The sequence below is a fragment of the Oncorhynchus mykiss genome, chromosome 13 (assembly GCF_013265735.2).
Source record: "Oncorhynchus mykiss isolate Arlee chromosome 13, USDA_OmykA_1.1, whole genome shotgun sequence".
NCBI lineage: Eukaryota > Metazoa > Chordata > Actinopteri > Salmoniformes > Salmonidae > Oncorhynchus > Oncorhynchus mykiss.
Window position 1 is genome coordinate 623,393 of NC_048577.1, and position 21,876 is coordinate 645,268.

Consider the following 21,876-nt stretch of genomic DNA (forward strand, 5'->3'; position numbering starts at 1 on the left):
CCTAAAAGACGCACATCGCCATCTGCTGACTGGAGTGGTCAACGCAGTTGAGATAAGTTTTTTTTATTTTTTTATTTCCATACAAAACGTGGATCATTTAATTTAATTCGTTAATATATTATTGTATTGAGACGTACAAAGGAAAGCATGTGTTGATTGATTGGTGCTGATTTAAAATGAGTGGTGAATGATGATGGAGGAAAACAAACCTAACTACATCCCCAGGCCCTGGTATATCACCAGACTGCATACAAACCTAACTGCATCCCCAGTCCCTGGTATATCAACACACTGCATACAAACCTAACTACATTCCCAGGCCCTGGTATATCACCAGACTGCATACAAACCTAACTGAATCCCCAGTCCCTGGTATATCACCAGACTGCATACAAACCTAACTGCATCCCCAGGCCCTGGTATATCACCAGACTGAATACAAACCTAACTGCATTCCCAGGCCCTGGTATATCACCAGACTGCATACAAACCTAACTGCATCCCCAGGCCCTGGTATATCACCAGACTGCATACAAACCTAACTGCATCCCCAGTCCCTGGTATATCAACACACTGCATACAAACCTAACTACATCCCCAGGCCCTGGTATATCACCAGACTGCATACAAACCTAACTGAATCCCCAGTCCCTGGTATATCACCAGACTGCATACAAACCTAACTGAATCCCCAGTCCCTGGTATATCACCAGACTGCATACAAACCTAACTGCATCCCCAGGCCCTGGTATATCACCAGACTGCATACAAACCTAACTGCATCCCCAGGCCCTGGTATATCACCAGACTGCATACAAACCTAACTGCATCCCCAGTCCCTGGTATATCAACACACTGCATACAAAGTGGCACTGAACACTGCACACAAGTTATACGTTACCAATCTCATTGGAAATGGTGAGTGGAACCCCAAAATACAATTTTCTGTCATAAATAAATTAGGTCCAGATAACTCCCCCTTTACCCCCGTGCTTAACTTGGACAGGAGCTCACCAGAGCTGAGTACCGGCACCTCAAATGTTCTACTATTTTCATAATCGTTGTTATTAATATATATGTTATATGTTATTAACATGTTATTACTATATATATTTATATATATTAATAACAACGATTATGCAAATATTGGAAGGATGACTTTATCTCCACGGAACATGTTGGTATCCGGTTACTCAGCAACCGGTCTGCCTATTAGTTGCTGGCTCAACGTCTAGATTCTTAAAAAATAAACACTGTATTTCCAACCATAAAACGTTATCGTCTTGATTATAAATGTATTGTGTTATTTGTTGTTTTTGACCCGGAAATGGATACTATCCACGTTGCACTGGGCGACAAACTGGACAGGAAGAACAACTAGGCTATATTCGGATTCAGGTTGATCACCGTAGATTTGAGTCTGATTAATTCCGTATAAATGGGGAACGAGTTCTGGTTACAAACACTAATAAAACGTAGCAAATTAATTGGTATGTCCAAGAACAAGCGACAAAAAAACAGTATGGTCTGTTCCAAAGCCGGGGAGATGGCAGCACATCTAGAAACCCCACTATCTTATCTGGTTTCTCAAATTCCCCTTTCACTTCCGGATTTCGTCGCCGGCTGTCCTTACTCAGCACCGAAGCACAACCTCCCCCTGTAAAATCCCTAAAGTCGATGTCCGCACCCGGAAATCTAATTAGCTTAATAAATCTGTAAATTTAAGATACATATATGTTGTTGTTTTTTTGCATTTGATATGTCCCACTTCCGCATCTGCGGTGAAAGGCGGCAGAGGTAGAGAAGTGTTAGTCAGACGATGAGACAAACAATTGTCAGGAGACTCTTCTGAAGTCGGTACAGCCGATCTGCCCGCTTCTGTCTGAATGCATAGCTCCTGGTTGTTCCTTATTTTCCGTAGAATGCATAGCCCCTCGTCGTTCCTTATTTTCCGTAGAATGCATGGCCCCTCGTTGATGATCCCTTACTGATGTAAAGGGGAGAATGAGTATTATCAGGAGACAGGGAAAACCCGTTTGGATGATTTCTGATGATGTCATCAAAATAAATCAATATCAGCAGGTCTTTTGTTCAGCGGGTTTTTACTTGATTAAGTACAATTCAATTGGACATTAATGTTAGGATTTTTTAATGTATATTCCTAAAATTTAAGTATAAAATTATGATATTGTTGCTTTCCTTTTGACAAGACATTTTGATAAATACCCCAATGTCAAAACATACTTTAACGTGTCCACAGGGCGGGGTTAAGAAATCACAGGCAGCGACATGCTGCCCAAACTACAGCCTTCCGGACTGTAAGGCATACTGGTAACTACCAAAATAAAGGAATCACTTGAGTAAACGAGGGATACAAAGTATTCATTATGGTGTGATGTGCCTTTTACTGAGGAGTGGCTTTTGACTGACGACTCTACCATAAAGGCCTGATTTATAGGGAGTGCTGCAGAGATGGTTGTCCTTCTGGAAGGTTCTCCCATCTCCACAGAAGAACTAGAGCTCTGTCAGAGTGACCATCGTGTTCTTGGTCACCTCCCTGACCAAGGCCCCTCTCCAACAATTGCTCAGTTTGGCCGGGCGGCGAGGTCAAGGAAGAGTCTTGGTGGTTCCATTCAAGAATGATGGAGGCCACTGTGTTCTTGGGGACCTTCAATGCTGCAGAAATGTTTTTGTACCCTTCCCCAGATCTGTGCCCTGACATAATCCTGTCTCAGAGCTCTACAGACCTCTACATTTGACCTTGTGGCTTGGTTACCTGTGGGACGTTATACAGACAGGTGTGTGCCTTTCCAAATCATGTCCAATCAATTGAATTTACCACAGGTGGACTCCAATCAAGTTGTAGAAACATCTCAACGATGATCAGTGGATACAGGATGCACCTGAGCTCAATTTAGTCTCATAGCAAAGGGTCTGAATACTTATGTAAATAAGGTATTTCTGTTTTTAATAAATGTGCTAACATTTCTAAAAACCTGTTATCGCTTTGTCATTATGGGGTATTGTGATGATGTCATTATGGGTTATTGTGATGTCATTATGGATTATTGTGATGTCATTATGGGGTATTGTGATGTCATTATGGGGTATTGTGATGTCATTATGGGGTATTGTGATGTCATTATGGGGTATTGTGTGTAGGTTGATGATGGACAAAAACAATTGAATCGATTTTAGAAAACGGCTGTAACATAACAAAATGTAGGAAAACTCAAAGGGTCTGAATAATTTCCAAATGCCCTGCAACCACCTCTCCTATAATGCACTGTACACAGCAACCACCTCTCCTATAATGCACTGTACACAGCAACCACCTCTCCTATAATGCACTGTATACAGCAACCACCTCTCCCATAATGCACTGTATACAGCAACCACCTCTCCTATAATGCACTGTACACAGCAACCACCTCCCCCATAATGCACTGTACACAGCAACCACCTCTCCTATAATGCACTGTATACAGCAACCACCTCTCCTATAATGCACTGTACACAGCAACCACCTCCCCCATAATGCACTGTACACAGCAACCACCTCTCCTATAATGCACTGTACACAGCAACCACCTCTCCCATAATGCACTGTACACAGCAACCACCTCTCCCATAATGCACTGTACACAGCAACCACCTCTCCCATAATGCACTGTATACAGCAACCACCTCTCCCATAATGCACTGTACACAGCAACCACCTCTCCTATAATGCACTGTACACAGCAACCACCTCTCCTATAATGCACTGTACACAGCAACCACCTCTCCCATAATGCACTGTACACAGCAACCACCTCTCCTATAATGCACTGTACACAGCAACCACCTCTCCTATAATGCACTGTACACAGCAACCACCTCCCCCATAATGCACTGTACACAGCAACCACCTCCCCCATAATGCACTGTACACAGCAACCACCTCCCCCATAATGCACTGTACACAGCAACCACATCCCCCATAATGCACTGTACACGGCAACCACCTCCCCCCTAATGCACTATATACAGCAACCACCTCCCCCATAATGCACTGTACACGGCAACCACCTCCCCCATAATGCGCTGTACACGGCAACCACCTCCCCCATAATGCACTGTACACAGCAACCACCTCCTCCATAATGCACTGTACACAGCAACCACCTCCCCCATAATGCACTGTATACGGCAACCTTCTCCCCCATAATGCACTGTACACAGCAACCACCTCCCCCATAATGCACTGTACACAGCAACCACCTCCCCCATAATACACTGTACACGGCAACCACCTCCCCCATAATGCACTGTACACGGCAACCACCTCCCCCATAATGCACTGTACACAGCAACCACCTCCCCCATAATGCACTGTACACAGCAACCACCTCCCCCATAATGCACTGCACACAGCAACCACCTCCCCCATAATGCACTGTATACTGCAACCACCTCCCCCATAATGCACTGTATACAGCAACCACCTCCCCCATAATGCACTGTATACAGCAACCACCTCCCCCATAATGCACTGTATACGGCAACCACCTCCCCCATAATGCACTGTATACAGCAACCACCTCCCCTATAATGCACTGTAATGAACGTGTACTAGTGCCGTTACACATTTGATTTTTATTCAGCAAAAATAAATGTTGCATCAATCAAATGCTTTTTACAATCAGCACCTGTTTTCTTCCTCTGACAGGGTGGATTAATACATTAGGGAAGATCGATGAGGCAGCAAGTGAATCTTCTTCATGTCAACAACTCGTATCAATGTTATCAGAACGTCGTCATGACATTTTCATACACCTTTAGTTTGAAGACTAGTACACTGTCACGACGTGGCCCTTTGGGGTGTATATTGTGACTAGTACACTGTCACGACGTGGCCCTTTGGGGTGTATATCGTGACTAGTACACTGTCACGACGTGGCCCTTTGGGGTGTATATCGTGACTAGTACACTGTCACGACGTGGCCCTTTGGGGTGTATATCGTGACTAGTACACTGTCACGACGTGGCCCTTTGGGGGTGTATATCGTGACGATTACACTGTCACGACGTGGCCCTCTGGGGGTGTATATCGTGACTACTACACATTTTATTAAATCTATTTAATAAAATCTACAACTTTCCAAATCATATCATTAACATCTAAAGGGTTCATACTTGTATTCAATCAAATCCATAATCAAAATAAAATACACATTTTTTAAATGTTAATCTGATTTCAGACATGATCATGTCTCAAGAGGAAAAAACTCAACTAGGCCTATTTTTGTTTTAGTAAGATTTTCATACAAACATGATTTCACATGGCATCAACATTATCATAGTGGAACATTGGAAAGGTTTTTCTACTGTGTGTTCCCTCTCATGTGTTTTCAGGCATCAACAACATTCTCAGTCAAAAACTTGTCAGAACACAGCATCTATATTGTCTAGGTCCTGTGTCCTAGAAAATGTCTTTCCACAATTAGGTTCCCTAACTGACTGAACCCTCTTTCCACACTGGGAAACTATTCCACCAGCCCAGAGCCTCGAACCGGGATCTCTAGTGGCACAGCTAGCACTACGATGCCTTAGACCACTGCGCCACTCGGGAGGCTGTATTTTCTGATAGTTAATCAGAGATTTTTTACCAGAGTATCTCTTGCCACATTGATTTCTCTCCTGTGTGTCCGCTGGTGTATAATCAAACTGCTAGATGTAACAAAACTCTTCCCACATTGATCACAGCCATAAGGTTTCTCTCCTGTGTGTGTTCTCCGGTGTATAGTCAGACGGCTAGAAGTAACAAAACTCTTCTCACACTGATCACAGCTATAAGGTTTCTCTCCTGTGTGTGTTCTCTGGTGTACTATCAGGCAGCTTGAGTGAGTAAAACTCTTCCCACATTGATCACAGCTATAAGGTTTCTCTACTGTGTGTGTTCTCTGGTGTGATTTTAAATGTCCTGACTTAAGAAAACGCTTTCCACAGTCAGAGCAGTGGTAAGGCTTCTCTCCTGTGTGTGTTCTCTGGTGTATAGTCAGCTGGCTAGATGTTGTGAAACTCTTCCCACATTGATTACAGCTATAAGGTTTTTCTCCTGTATGGATTCTCTCATGTCTTTTAAGGTCTGCTGAAGATGTAAATCTCTTCCCACAGTCAGAGCAGCAGTGAGGTTTCTCTCCTGTATGAATTCTCAGGTGTACTTTTAGTGAATCTGATCTTGAGTAACTCTTCCCACAGTCCGGGCAGTGGTGATATTTCTTCCCTGTGGGTCTCTGCTGGGGTTTCTTGAGGAGTTCTGATGTGGAGAGACTCTTCTCTGCCTCGTCAGGATCATGATGTTGTTGAGGCTCCCCAGAGGATCCACGATAGTCTTGTCTCTCTCCTGTGTGAACAACAAAGTCAGACAGATGGTTAAAGGCCCACAACAGCAGAAATCCACTGTTTATTTGAGGTAAAAGTTTATGCCCAGAGCAAGATGTTGTACAACAACTGACGTCTGAAAATAATGTTTAAATGCTTTTACAAACTTATTTGACAATTGTCTTAATATGAGTCGAGCTATAATATATTTTGTTAGAAAAAAAATACCACTTAGTAGTAAAGTTGATGATTGTAGTTAGTGGTAACTAGAAATTGAGAAATAAGTTATTAAAGTTGTTGAAATCCTAAGCAGTGTACCAGATTACTTTTGGTCACCAATGTAGGCTCCTTTCTGTGTTAAGCTAAAATTGCGGCACGATGTACAATTCGGTTGTAGAAACTCCTCCCTGCTAATGAGGAAACCGCTAGTTACGGATGTAGTAAACGCAGCAAAAAAATAAAATGTCCCTTTTTTTTAAAGATAATAAGTAAAAATCCAAATAACTTCACAGATCTTCATTGTAAAGGGTTTAAACACCGTTTCCCATGCTTGTTCAATGAACCATAAACAATTAATGAACATGCACCTGTGGAACGGTCATTAATTAAGACACTAACAGCTTCAGCTTACAGACAGCAGGCAAGTAAGGTCACAGTTATGAAAACTTAGGACACTAAAGAGGCCATTCTACTGACTCTAAAAAACACCAAAAGAAAGATGCCCAGGGTCCCTGCTCATCTGCATGATTGTGCCTTAGACATGCTGCAAGGGGGCATGAGGACTGCAGATGTGGCCAGGGCAATAAATTGCAATGTCCGTACTGTGAGACGCCTAAGACAGCGCTACAGGGAGACAGGACGGGCAGCTGATCGTCCTCGCAGTGGCAGACCACGTGTAACAACACCTGCACAGGATCGGTACATCCGAACATCACACCTGCGGGACAGGTACAGGATGGCAACAACAACTGCCCGAGTTACACCAGGAACGCACAATCCCTCCATCAGTGCTCAGACTGTCCGTAATAGTCTGAGAGAGGCTGGACTGAGGTCTTGTAAGCCTGTTAAGGCAGGTCCTCACCAGACATCACCGGCAACGACGTCGCCTATGGGCACAAACCCACCCACTTTTTGCCAGTGACGAGTCGCGTTTATTGTCGAAGGAATGAGCATTACACCGAGGCCTGTACTCTGGAGCAAGATCAATTTGGAGGTAGAGGGTCCGTCATGGTCTGGGGCGGTGTGTCACAGCATTATTGGACTGAGCTTGTTGTCATTGCAGGCAATCTCAACGCTGTGCGTTACAGGGAAGACATCCTCCTCCCTCATGTGGTACCCTTCTTGCAGGCTCATCCTGACGTGACCCTCCAGCATTACAATGCCGCCACCCATAATGCTCGTTCTGTGAGTGATTTCCTGCAAGACAGGTTCTGTCAGTGTTCTGCCATGGCCAGCGAAGAGCCCGGATCGCAATCCCATTGAGCACGCCTGGGACCTGTTGGATCGGAGGGTGAGGGCTAGGGGGAGTCCATGAGGAGGAGATGCACTGCAGTACTTAATGCAGCTGGTGGCCACACTGACTGCTACTTTTGATTTTGACCCCCCCCCCTTTGTTCAGGGACACATTATTCAATTTCTGTTAGTCACATGTCTGTGGAAACTGTTCAGTTTATGTCTCAGTTGTTGAATCTTGTTATGTTCATAAAAATATTAATTTATTTTGTTGTTTTCTGAAAATAAACGCAGTTGACAGTGAGGACGCTTGTTTTATTGATGAGTTTATATCTGCATTTTCACAGTGCATTATCTGCTAATTCGCAGTGCATTATCTACTAATTCGCAGTGCATTATCTACTAATTTGCAGTGCATTATCTACCAATTCACAGTGCATTATCTATTAATTCACAATGTATTCTGAATATTACAGTGCAAGATCAGGATGCTACTGAAGGAAACTCACATTAAGCTCTGTGTCTATTCACTAATTCACCACCGTGGGGGAAACTCAGGGGAGTTCTCATAGACTGACAGCAAAAATAGCCTCCATTTACAGGTTGCTTATAAGTGCATTTCACATTACTTTTGGATAATATTTTATTGATTTATTTAACCTTTATTTTACTAGGCAAGTCCGTTAAGAACAAATTCTTATTTACAACAACGGCCTACCGGGGAACAGTGGGTTAACTGCCTTGTTCAGGGGCAGAACGACAGATTTTTTACCTTGTCAGCTTGGGGATTTCGATCTAGCAACCTTTCGGTCACTGGACCAACACTCTAAACACGAGGCTACCTGTCGCCCCAATTGTAAGGCTTATTTGAATGTCCTGCTTAATATAATGTTTATGTCATCGTTGCAAATCAATGCATAATCAATAACAATGTAATAATAAACAACAATAATCAACAATGTGATATTCAATAACAATGTAATAATCAATAACAATAATCAATAACTATGTAATATTCAATAACAATGTAATAATCAATAACAATAATCAATAATCAATAACAATGCAATAATCAATAACAATGCAATAATCAATAATGTAATCAATAACAATGATCATTAACAATAATCAATAACAATGCAATAATCAATAACAATACAATAATCAATAACAATGCAATAATCAATAATGTAATCAATAACAATGATCATTAACAATAATCAATAACAATACAATAGTCAATAATGTAATCAATAACAATAATCAATAACAATAATCAATAACAATACAATAATCAATAATGTAATCAATAACAATAATCAATAACAATACAATAATCAATAACAATACAATAATCAATAATGTCATCAATAACAATAATCAATAACAATAATCAATAACAATACAATAATCAATAATGTAATCAATAACAATGTAGAACAAAAACATACTAATCATACTATATACAGGGTCAGTACCATATTAACAATGTACAGGGATACTGGAGTGATGGAGGTAGATATGTATAGGGGGAAGGAGACAGGGATACTGGAGTGATGAGGTAGATATGTATAGGGGGAAGGAGACAGGGATACTGGAGTGATGGAGGTAGATATGTATAGGGGGAAGGGGACAGGGATACTGGAGTGATGGAGGTAGATATGTATAGGGATAAGGGGACAGGGATACTGGAGTGATGGAGGTAGATATGTATAGGGGGAAGGGGACAGGGATACTGGAGTGATGGAGGTAGATATGTATAGGGGGAAGGTGACAGGGATACTGGAGTGATGGAGGTAGATATGTATAGGGGTAAGGGGACAGGGATACTGGAGTGATGGAGGTAGATATGTATAGGGGGAAGGAGACTGACTATATACAGGGTCAGTACCATATTAACAATGTACAGGGATACTGGAGTGATGGAGGTAGATATGTATAGGGGGAAGGGGACAGGGATACTGGAGTGATGGCGGTAGATATGTATAGGGGTAAGGAGACTGACTATATACAGGGTCAGTACCATATTAACAATGTACAGGGATACTGGAGTGATGGAGGTAGATATGTAGAGGGGTAAGGGGACAGGGATACTGGAGTGATGGAGGTAGATATGTATAGGGGGAAGGAGACAGGGATACTGGAGTGATGGAGGTAGATATGTATAGGGATAAGGGGACAGGGATACTGGAGTGATGGAGGTAGATATGTATAGGGGGAAGGAGACAGGGATACTGGAGTGATGGAGGTAGATATGTATAGGGATAAGGGGACAGGGATACTGGAGTGATGGAGGTAGATATGTATAGGGGGAAGGGGACAGGGGCACTGGAGTGATGGGGGTAGATATGTATAGGGGTAAGGTGACTATATACAGGGTCAGTACCATATTAACAATGTACAGGGATACTGGAGTAGAGATTGACCGATTAATCAGAATCAGAATGGCCAATTAATTAGGGCCGATTTCAAGTTTTCATAACAAATCGGTAATCTGTATTTTCGGACACCGATTTTTAAACATGAAATAAAGGGCGAGGGAATAGAAGCTTATTTGACGCGTTAAATTAAAAGCTTATTTAACACGTCGAATAGTGTTATTTGACGCGTATCTTTTTTGACACGCAAAGACCCAAACGGCGTTCCATAGTATGTTGTGAAGCTAATAGCAGTGACGCTAATACTGTGTAACTCCGGTAGGGAATTTACATCTGTGTGTACCGGTGCTCGACCAGTCGGCGAAAGCCAACATCCTCCACGACGGAGAACGGTTGATTGTCAAGGGCAATGAATTCCATTATCTTGGCGTTAATGTATTTCGCCTTTGTGTTGTCTCGCTGAAATGTTCTTACTCTTTCAAATGACCGCTAGATCCACACAGCAGACATTGTGGGCTAGATTAGGAATGCTGTGTTGACCGTGTACATTTTACGTGGCGTCATTACGTCATGTAACCTTCGATACACGTCAGCTTTGACATCGGTTTTGCACATCGGCTTTAATAAACTAGACGTTGGGCCGATACCGATGTTGGCATTTTTAGTTAATAATATTGTCCGATTCTGAAATATCATCCCTACTTTATATCTTATTATAACCACATGACAAAATGGGACATTATTATTCATGACTTATTAAACAGCCGTAACAAGATGTCCACCACAGGAAATCCTCGCTGGCACTCGACGTTATAGAAAGATCCATATATAGCAACTGATTCTTGAAGAATATAACTGATAAACGCCTCATATACACGGAGTTTGCAAAACATCAGGAAACACCGTCTCTTACCAGGACAGACTGACCCTCATTGATGTCACTTGTTAAAATCCACTTCAAAATCAGTGTAGAGGAAAAGGAAGAGACAGGTTAAAATACGTTTTTTTAAAGCCTTGAGACAACTGAGACATGGATTGTGTATGTGTGCCTATTCAGAGGGTGGGTGAAGATTTAAGTGCCTTCAAACGGGGTATTGTAGTAGGTACCAGGAGCATGAGGCATTCATAGTGTGTGCTTCTGTTATTAAGACGTTACTTACTGGTGTTAATCAGTTCTCCAACCTCTTCTTCTTCTTCCAATATGACAGTTATCTCTCCCTCCTCTTCTTTTACTGTAATATCTTCCTCTTTCACTCTGAACACGTCTTCCTCTTCTTTCACTGTAACATCCTCACACTCTACTTCTTGTTTTACTGTAACATCCTCCACTTCCTCTACTTTTGTTACTGTGACATCCTCCTCTTCCTCCTCCTCTTTCACGACAATGTTCAGCCACCGACCCTCTTTCTCCGTCCAGCAGACCTCCTCTTCTCCAACAGGAGAGTAGTTTAGGGAGCTCATGGTCGGTGATGTTAGCTAACAGTTAGCTAGCTAGGCTAAAGCTAACTTAACCAGCCAGCTAGCTTACCAATAACAACGTAAATATGAAATTACATCGGATAACTAACTAGACGACAGAAGTGTGTTTAAAACACAGTGGCTAATATACACCAAAGCGTCGAAAGAGCTATATTGGTTCGGCTAATTTGTCTAGCAAGCTACCGAGGTGTCTGACGAGCTGTTGCTGCTGTTGAAAGAAGAGTTCCGTCCACTAGATTATACGTCACACCAACAGCATCGCCTTAAATTCCCAGACCGCCATCTGCTGACTGGAGTGGGTAACGCAGTTGAGTAAAATGTTTATTTAAAATTTGATGCAAAAAGTGAATCACTTTTTAACGATTGTTTTTATTTGATTTCAATCATAATATTATAACATTATATGAAACGTACATAAAGGGAATTAATTTCAAATGGACTTTATTGCCATGGAAACAAAATTGAGATGACAATATGCCTCTTTGCACACAATGTATATAGACTCTCCTTTTTTCTACTGTATTATTGACTTGTTTACTCCATGTGTAACTCTGTGTTGTCTGTTCACACTGCTATGCTTTATCTTGGCCAGGTCGCAGTTGCAAATGAGAACTTGTTCTCAACTAGCCTACCTGGTTAAATAAAGGTGAAATAAAATAAATAAAAAATAAAAAAATAAAAAAACAACCCAAACAACAAATGGAAACATCTCAAATACATTTCAAGTGTTATATTACCAGTGTTTTAGCAATGTGCAAATAGATGTAGTACGAATAGTATGTAAATAAATAAACAAATAAATATACGTGGTATTTACAATGTTGTTTGTGTTCCACTGGTTGCCCTGTTCTCATGGCAACGGGCCACAAATATTTTGACAGTGGTGGAAAAAGTACTAGAAAATGACTCAAGTAAAAGTGAAAGTCACCCAGTAAAATACTACTCGAGTAAAATTCTAAAAGTATTTGGTTTGAAATATACTTAAGAATCAAAAGTAACTGGAATTGTTCAAATGTAAAATATAAATCCTTTAAAATGCCTTATATTAAACAAACCAGATGGCCCCATCTTTATTTTAATTAACGATAGCCAGGCGGCTAGCCAGGGGCACACTCAGACACTCAGACATAATTTACAAACAAATCATTTGTGTTTAGTGAGTCTGTCAGATCAGAGGCAGTAGGGACGACCATGTGACATGATTAAGGATGTTTCAAGTTTCTAAGTCAGAACCCATCACTACCAACACACAGTGTGAGGTAGCTATAGAGACAATTATATGTTTAGTAACGGAGTGTTTTCCAGACGAGGGTGGAATAGATGGCTAACAGTAGCTAGCTTACGTTAGCTAACGTCAGTCAAAGATAGAATGAACAAACATGTTTACTCTGCTGAAGGTAGCTGCTACCAGTCTAGCAGTGACTACCAGTACCGTGGCGTAAGTGAAATTGATTAACAATGTGTAAATATCTATATGATTTAGCTAATGGCAATCAGAGTTTAATACAGAACCAGCTAGGCTAGCAAGCTAACTTACCCAGCTAGGCTAGCAAGCTAACTTACCCAGCTAGGCTAGCAAGCTAATTTACCCAGCTAGGCTAGCAAGCTAACTTACCCAGCTAGGCTAGCAAGCTAATTTACCCAGCTAGGCTAGCAAGCTAACTTACCCAGCTAGGCTAGCAAGCTAATTTACCCAGCTAGGCTAGCAAGCTAACTTACCCAGCTAGGCTAGCAATCTAAATACCCAGCCAGGCTAGCAAGCTAACTTACCCAGCTAGGCTAGCAAGCTAATTTACCCAGCTAGGCTAGCAATCTAACTTACCCAGCCAGGCTAGCAAGCTAACTTACCCAGCCAGGCTAGCTAACTTACCCAGCTAGGCTAGCAAGCTAACTTACCCAGCTAGGCTAGCAAGCTAACTAATGTTACGAATCTTCTGTTTTGTTGTGAAGGGAAAAATAATCTATGGTATCGCATCACTTCTCAGCTGTCGTCGAAATGGACTCACCATTAGTTCAGCCTGAAAATCCCTCTGATAATCTTTTCGTCACTGCATCATTCTTGATAGCCACACTGGCATAAGCTTAGGTTTTCTGGGTCTCTTATTTGGTTGGTTGGGTTTTGAATAAGACTTTACCAAACTTGCACAACTCATATATTCATTTTTTTTGTGACAATTGCTGAAGCGTAGTAAATTTTGATTGGGAATCATTGATGGACTGGAATATTCAAACCATCTGTTAGGTTCTAATTTTTCAGAGTAAATAACTCACGGACACTAGGGAAGCTTAAGCAAGTTTAATTCTTCCCCAAAGGGTCGTTACAGCTGTAATTCAGACAACAACATGTTTCCACCATCACCAGTATATACACACCACTTGGGACACTCCTCTCCAATCCTTACATCTTATGGTTCGACAGGAAGAGGGTAAGAGGACACAACCCTTATTACTCCCTTCAGGGGATCTGACCTGACCTCAACCCTTCTGTCGCCTAATCCACAGATGTCCATCCGCTTCCCCTATAGCAATCCTGCGATCTCCTCCAGTCCACCCAACACATTCCACAGCCATTACCCAGCTAGTCTAACAAGCTAACTTACCCAGCTAGGCTAGCATCTGTCTTTCTACAGAGAACCATTAACCTCGGACATAAAAACCCAGTCTCTCTTCCACTCCTTTATTCACTTACACGTATAACAATGTTCCGATGTTTACCCAGAATCCAACACCATGTCTCTGATTTTCAGATATATATTATATATATATATATTTCAGGTAGATATAAATCAGGACTGAGACTGGACCAGTCAGGAACACACAACACTTCTTGGAAAGACATTCTGGTGTGCGTTTGGCATTAACATGTGTGTCGTTGTCCCCACTGGAAAGTAAGACTCAATCCCAGGGTCAGGGTCCCAGGGTTAGGGTCCCAGGGAAAGGGGTTAGGGTCCCAGGGTTAGGGTCCCAGGGTCCCAGAGTTAGGGTGTCAGGGTCCCAGGGTCAGGGTCCCAGGGTCAGGGTCCCAGGGTTAGGGTCCCAGGGTCAGGGTGCCAGGGTCAGGGTGCCAGGGTTAGGGTGCCAGGGCCAGGGTTAGGGTCCCGGGGTCAGGGTCCCAGGGTTAGGGTCCCAGGGTTAGGGTCCCAGGGAAAGGGTCCCAGGGAAAGGGGTTAGGGTCCCAGGGAAAGGGGTTAGGGTCCCAGGGTTAGGGTCCCAGGGCCAGGGTCCCAGAAGACTGAAATGGGTTTTCTTAACTTACTCTGTTTCTGAAGAGGGATGGAAATGATGGTTGATTTGGAAAAATGGCATATACTCTCAGCCAATCAGCCAGCAGCACACAGGTAATCAGGATGCTTTCATACCTACTTTTCCAACATGAACTTGCTCAGGCTTTTGGAGAGCAACGTCAGTGAAACCTGGAGTCGAGGCTACATGATATTAGAAACTCATTTTTTCTGTTTATACGCAGCACCATCCGGAATGTGAAAACTTCTAGGGTCTCTCAACTACACCAAAACATCACATTTATTGTCCTGATGCTCCATCTATAACATTTTCTATAAAATGTTCCATCATTTTTTACAAAATTAAAATTGTGATCATTTGACATTCGATCAATCAAAAGTGGTAGGATTTTTAAATACAAGTTGAACACACACACTACCACATCAAAAGGTATCACACATAGATCATTCCACACTCTGTGTTCTACTACCCTGGTCTGGTGTTGGAGATCATTCTACACACTCTGTGTTCTACTACCCTGGTCTAGTATTGGAGATCATTCTACACTCTGTGTTCTACTACCCAGGTCTAGTATTGGAGATCATTCTACACTCTGTGTTCTACTACCCTGGTCTAGTATTGGAGATCATTCTACACTCTGTGTTCTACTACCCTGGTCTAGTATTGGAGATCATTCTACACTCTGTGTTCTACTACCCAGGTCTGGTGTTGGAGATCATTCTACACTCTGTGTTCTACTACCCAGGTCTGGTGTTGGGAGATCATTCTACACTCTGTGTTCTACTACCCAGGTCTGGTGTTGGAGATCATTCTACACTCTGTGTTCTACTACCCAGGTCTGGTGTTGGAGATCATTCTACACTCTGTGTTCTACTACCCAGGTCTGGTGTTGGAGATCATTCTACACTCTGTGTTCTACTACCCAGGTCTGGTGTTGGGAGATCATTCTACACTCTGTGTTCTACTACCCAGGTCTGGTGTTGGAGATCATTCTACACTCTGTGTTCTACTACCCAGGTCTGGTGTTGGAGATCATTCCACACTCTGTGGCTCTTGCCTTGTGTTTTGCCAGGGAGTCTGATCGAAGAAAACCCTTCCCACACTGATCACAGCTATAAGGCTTCTCTCCTGTATGTTTTCTCTGGTGTCTTCTCAGGCCACTTGAGGCAGAAAAGCTAATTCCACAGTCAAGGCAGTGGTAAGGTTTCTCACCTGTGTGTATTCGTTTATGAATAGATAGGGTTGTGGAGAGAGAAAAACTATCCCCACACACATCACAGCTATACGGTTTCTCTCCGGTATGTTTAGCCTGGTGTGTTTTCAGGCCGCTGAAGGTAATATAGCTCATTCCACAGTCGGAGCAGTGAAACGGTTTCTCCCTAGTGTGGATTCGTTTGTGAGTAGCCAGGGCTGTCCGGGCAGCAAAAGTCTTCTCAGTGTGTACTCTCTGGTGTGATATCATTCCACCGGAGGTTGTAAAACTCATCCCACAGTCAGAGCAGATGTATGGTTTCTCTCCCGTGTGGATTCTCTGATGTGATATCAGTCTACATGAGGTAGTAAAACCCATCCCGCAATCTGAGCAGTGGTACGGTTTCTCTCCAGTGTGGGTTCTCTGATGTAATTGCATTCCGACTGAGGAAGTAAACCTCCTCCCACAGTCTGAGCAGTGGTATATTTTCTCTCCGGTGTGGAACCTCTGGTGTTTTTTAAGAGCTGATGAATATTTGTAACCTTTCCCACAGTCGGAGCAGCAGTGAGTTTTCGTTTTGGGTCTCCGCTGGTGTTTCTTGAGGTGCGCTGATGCGGAGAGACTCTCCTCTGCCTCGTCAGCATCGTGATGTCGTTGAGGCTCCCCAGAGGATCCACGACGGTCACGTGTCTCTCCTGTGTGAACGACAGTCAGACGGTTAACTCGTGACCTCAGTCTCCTGTTTTAATAAGGCATCTCTGAAGAAAAAACATGAAAGATGGAGTCTTTAGGCACCGCTGTTAAACTCCAGTCGTACAGTAGCATAACTGTCTTATTGCTAAAGATATTAGATCCAACATGGAGGATAACTGTCTCATTACTAGAGATATTAGATCCAACATGGAGGATAACTGTCTTATTGCTAAAGATATTAGATCCAACATGGAGGATAAGTGTCTTATTACTAGAGATATTAGATCCAACATGGAGGATACCTGTCTCATTACTAGAGATATTAGATCCAACATGGAGGATAACTGTCTTATTACTAGAGATATTAGATCCAACATGGAGGAGAACTGTCTCATTACTAGAGATATTAGATCCAACATGGAGGATAACTGTCTCATTACTAGAGATATTAGATCCAACATGGAGGATAACTGTCTCATTACTAGAGATATTAGATCCAACATGGAGGATAACTGTCTCATTACTAGAGATATTAGATCCAACATGGAGGATAACTGTCTCATTACTAGAGAGATTAGATCCAACATGGAGGATAACTGTCTCATTACTAGAGATATTAGATCCAACATGGAGGATAATTGTCTCATTACTAGAGAGATTAGATCCAACATGGAGGATAACTGTCTCATTACTAGAGATATTAGATCCAACATGGAGGATAACTGTCTTATTACTAGAGATATTAGATCCAACATGGAGGATAACTGTCTCATTACTAGAGATATTAGATCCAACATGGAGGATAACTGTCTTATTGCTAAAGATATTAGATCCAACATGGAGGATAACTGTCTTACTGCTAAAGATATTAGATCCAACATGGAGGATAACTGTCTCATTACTAGAGATATTAGATCCAACATGGAGGATAACTGTCTCATTACTAGAGATATTAGATCCAACATGGAGGATAACTGTCTCATTACTAGAGATATTAGATCCAACATGGAGGATAACTGTCTCATTACTAGAGATATTAGATCCAACATGGAGGATAAGTGTCTCATTACTAGAGATATTAGATCCAACATGGAGGATAAGTGTCTTATTATTAGATATTAGATCCAACATGGAGGATAACTGTCTCATTACTAGAGATATTAGATCCAACATGGAGGATAACTGTCTCATTACTAGAGATATTAGATCCAACATGGAGGACAACTGTCTCATTACTAGAGATATTAGATCCAACATGGAGGATAACTGTCTTATTGCTAAAGATATTAGATCCAACATGGAGGATAACTGTCTCATTACTAGAGATATTAGATCCAACATGGAGGATAACTGTCTCATTACTAGAGATATTAGATCCAACATGGAGGATAACTGTCTCATTACTAGAGATATTAGATCCAACATGGAGGATAAATGTCTCATTACTAGAGATATTAGATCCAACCTGGAGGATAACTGTCTTATTGCTAAAGATATTAGATCCAACATGGAGGATAACTGTCTTATTGCTAAATATATTAGATCCAACATGGAGTATACCTGTCTCATTACTAGAGATATTAGATCCAACATGGAGGATAACTGTCTCATTACTAGAGATATTAGATCCAACATGGAGGATAAGTGTCTTATTATTAGATATTAGATCCAACATGGAGGATAACTGTCTCATTACTAGAGATATTAGATCCAACATGGAGGATAACTGTCTCATTACTAGAGATATTAGATCCAACATGGAGGATAACTGTCTCATTACTAGAGATATTAGATCCAACATGGAGGATAACTGTCTTATTGCTAAAGATATTAGATCCAACATGGAGGATAAGTGTCTTATTGCTAAAGATATTAGATCCAACATGGAGGATAAGTGTCTTACTACTAGGGATATTAGATCCAACATGGAGGATAAGTGTCTCATTACTAGAGATATTAGATCCAACATGGAGGATAACTGTCTCATTACTAGAGATATTAGATCCAACATGGAGGATAACTGTCTCATTACTAGAGATATTAGATCCAACATGGAGGAAAAATGTCTCATTACTAGAGAGATTAGATCCAACATGGAGGATAAGTGTCTTATTGCTAGAGATATTAGATCCAACATGGAGGATAACTGTCTCATTACTAGAGATATTAGATCCAACATGGAGGATAACTGTCTTGTTACTAGAGATATTAGATCCAACATGGAGGATAACTGTCTTATTACTAGAGATATTAGATCCAACATGGAGGATCCCTGTCTTATTACAAGAGATATTAGATCCAACATGGAGGATAACTGTCTCATTACTAGAGATATAAGATCCAACATGGAGCACGACATAAGTGTTTTCACCAGCATTGGGAATGAGACACCAAAATATTCTGGACATTCCTTGCATCAGAGTGGCCATTTTGTTGCTGATTAAATCTTGGATAGGAATCTGCAGCTGAAACGATAAAGCGTCTTGCTAATAAACTGAAGAATGGGGGTGGAGAAATGTATACAACAGGTGGGTCTAATCCTGAATGCTGATTGGTTAAAACCGCATTCCAGCTGGTGTCTATTCCACAAGTTACCACCGGCTAAATCTATAACATTAAAATGAAAATGTACTCTGTTCCATCTGACTGCGCAATCCACTGTGTCGTCAGCCCAGCCAGGCAATTTATAGACTTGATCTTCACTATAAAAAGCATCTAGACATTATCTCACATGTCTTTTAGACTAACATTTAGTTTTCAACAATGGAGATTTGTATAAACCTTGCTGTCTGTCTCGCTGACATTTGCAACATTGTTTGTGTAGGGGTCTGGACGAGAGAGGCAGGTAGCGTTTCTCATCCAGTCGAAATCATGAATCAGCCTGGCATCATATATAGCATGGTCAACTATGGCTAACTGAAGCTGGAAAGACTGCAAACAAAATGCACTTTGTTTCGTTAGACCTTTTTCAATTTACATTTCCGTAATAACCATTTTCAATGTAAATTGAAAAATTGAATTTGTATTTTCTATTCCAGGCGAAATCGTGCCTCATGATCTCATTGTTATGGATAAATGTTAAATGTTACTAGAAAACAGCTTAAACAAATGCAGCTACTTTGCTGTTATTCTGCCTGGCTGTACTGTTTGACGTGACTGTAAATTAGCCGTAGTTGGCTAGATAGCAAGCGAGGGATAAGAACGCTACCAGTCAGTATGGCAATGGAACATTTAGAACGAACGACTGGTTCGCGTCTATAGATATAGAACAAAAAGAACGAACGACTGGTTCGCGTCTATAGATATGGAACAAAAAGAATGAACGACTGGGTCGCGTCTATAGATATAGAACAAAAAGAACGAACGACTGGGTCGCGTCTATAGATATAGAACAAAAAGAACTAACGACTGGGTCGCGTCTATAGATATAGAACAAAAAGAACTAACGACTGGGTCGCGTCTATAGATATAGAACAAAAAGAACGAACGACTGGGTTGCGTCTATAGATATAGAACAAAAATAACTAACGACTGGGTCGCGTCTATAGATATAGAACAAAAATAACTAACGACTGGGTCGCGTCTATAGATATGGAACAAAAAGAACTAACGACTGGGTCGCGTCTATAGATATAGAACAAAAAGAACGAACGACTGGGTCGCGTCTATAGATATGGAACAAAAAGAACTAATGACTGGGTCGCGTCTATAGCAACCCTAGATTTGTGTCTGGACTATATAATTGTGGAAGGATGAAATAGTATGAATAAATTAATCAAAATTACGTTTTTAATGAAAATATGTCAATCATTATTTGAATATGTTGGTAACCCGTTGTATAAACCTGATAATTCCCATTGAAGCCGGTGTTTTGTTGGATATATTGGCACGGTTTGCCGGCCCAGACGAACAACACCCGTGCCAATATACAACAAACACCAGCTTCGTGGGCATTATCACTTAAGTAACCGCTCTCAAATTCATAGACAGACCTATGGATGCAAACCATCCATGATATCAACATTATAGCTTTAACCACGTTGAGGCTATACAGTGTTGGTTTACATTTAATTAGTTTACAGAGTAAAATAGGCTTATATTTGGGGTTTCTGATGGGCTATGACAGTTGAACTAAAGCTCATGAGGCATTCATAGTGTGCGCTACTGTTAGGACAATACTTACTGGTGTTAATCAGATCCCCAATCTCCTCCTCTTCCTCCTCCAATATGACAGTTATCTCTCCTTCCTCCTTCATTACAAAAACGGTATCCTCCTCATTCTCTTCCTCCTTCACCTTAACATCATCCTCCTTTTTCACTCGGAACGCTTCTTCCTCTTCTTTCACTGAAATGTCCATCTCTTCATCCTCTTCTTTTACTGGAACATCCTCCTCCTCCTCTTTCACTCTGAACGCGTCTTCCTCTTCTTTCACTGAAACGTCTTCCTCTTCTTGTTTGACTGTAACAGCCTCCTCTTCCTCCTCCTCTTTCACTTCTTTAACAGGAGAGTAGCTTAGTGACCTCATGGTCGGAGATGTTAGCTAGCTATGCTAGTGCTAACTTAACCAGCCAGCTAGCTGACCAAAAACAACAACGTAAATATTTAATTAATTGGGATAACTAACTAGATGACATAAATGTGTCCAACCACCGTGGCTAATATACCAGAAAGCGTAAAGAGAGCTTTAATGTTTCAGCTATTTTTGGTTTCCGAGATGGCTGACGAGCTGTTGTTGTGTTAAAAAAGAAAGAAAAAGAAGAGTTCCGTCCACTAAATAACACGTCACAGTCAGCAGCCATCTGGGTAACGCAGTTGAGGGGAAACATTTTATTTTATTTAGAGGCAAAAAGTGAATCACTTTTAACGATTTGTTTAAATAAAATGTATATATATTTCAATGATAATATTATAACACTATATGAAACGTACATAAAGGGAACCATGCATTGATTAATGCTAATACAAAGTGATAATTTGAAACATTTAGGCTGAGAATCTGCTCTATATATATATATATATGAGTCAATCAGAATCTGCCTAATGTCTCTCTCTATATATATATATGAGTCAAT

The 21,876-nt window shown here is 41.4% G+C and overlaps 2 protein-coding genes and 1 long non-coding RNA gene across 4 annotated transcripts; all 3 read right to left on the reverse strand.

The window, feature by feature from the left end:
* Positions 1-4,586: 4,586 nt before the first annotated feature.
* On the reverse strand, positions 4,587-11,887 carry LOC118938113 (gastrula zinc finger protein XlCGF17.1-like). Its single transcript, XM_036939818.1, has 2 exons — positions 11,357-11,887; positions 4,587-6,388 (listed from the first exon to the last, which is right to left on the reverse strand). The coding sequence occupies exons 1-2, from the start codon at positions 11,655-11,657 to the stop codon at positions 5,637-5,639; spliced, it is 1,053 nt and encodes a 350-aa protein (XP_036795713.1). The 5' UTR covers positions 11,658-11,887; the 3' UTR covers positions 4,587-5,636.
* A 2,069-nt stretch (positions 11,888-13,956) lies between these two features.
* Positions 13,957-14,422, reverse strand: LOC118938531. The gene is made up of 2 exons (XR_005035753.1): positions 14,311-14,422; positions 13,957-14,072 (listed from the first exon to the last, which is right to left on the reverse strand). It is a non-coding gene; the product is annotated as an uncharacterized LOC118938531 (long non-coding RNA).
* A 438-nt stretch (positions 14,423-14,860) lies between these two features.
* Positions 14,861-21,621, reverse strand: LOC110511980 (zinc finger protein 239). 2 transcript variants are annotated; one of them, XM_036939819.1, is made up of 3 exons: positions 20,987-21,621; positions 16,131-16,805; positions 14,861-14,938 (listed from the first exon to the last, which is right to left on the reverse strand). In XM_036939819.1, the coding sequence occupies exons 1-3, from the start codon at positions 21,327-21,329 to the stop codon at positions 14,928-14,930; spliced, it is 1,029 nt and encodes a 342-aa protein (XP_036795714.1). In that variant the 5' UTR covers positions 21,330-21,621; the 3' UTR covers positions 14,861-14,927. The 2 variants fall into 2 exon arrangements, with proteins under 2 accessions (XP_036795714.1, XP_021448305.2); XM_021592630.2 differs by lacking the exon at positions 14,861-14,938 and having other exon boundaries at positions 15,826-16,805; positions 20,987-21,615.
* Positions 21,622-21,876: the final 255 nt, after the last annotated feature.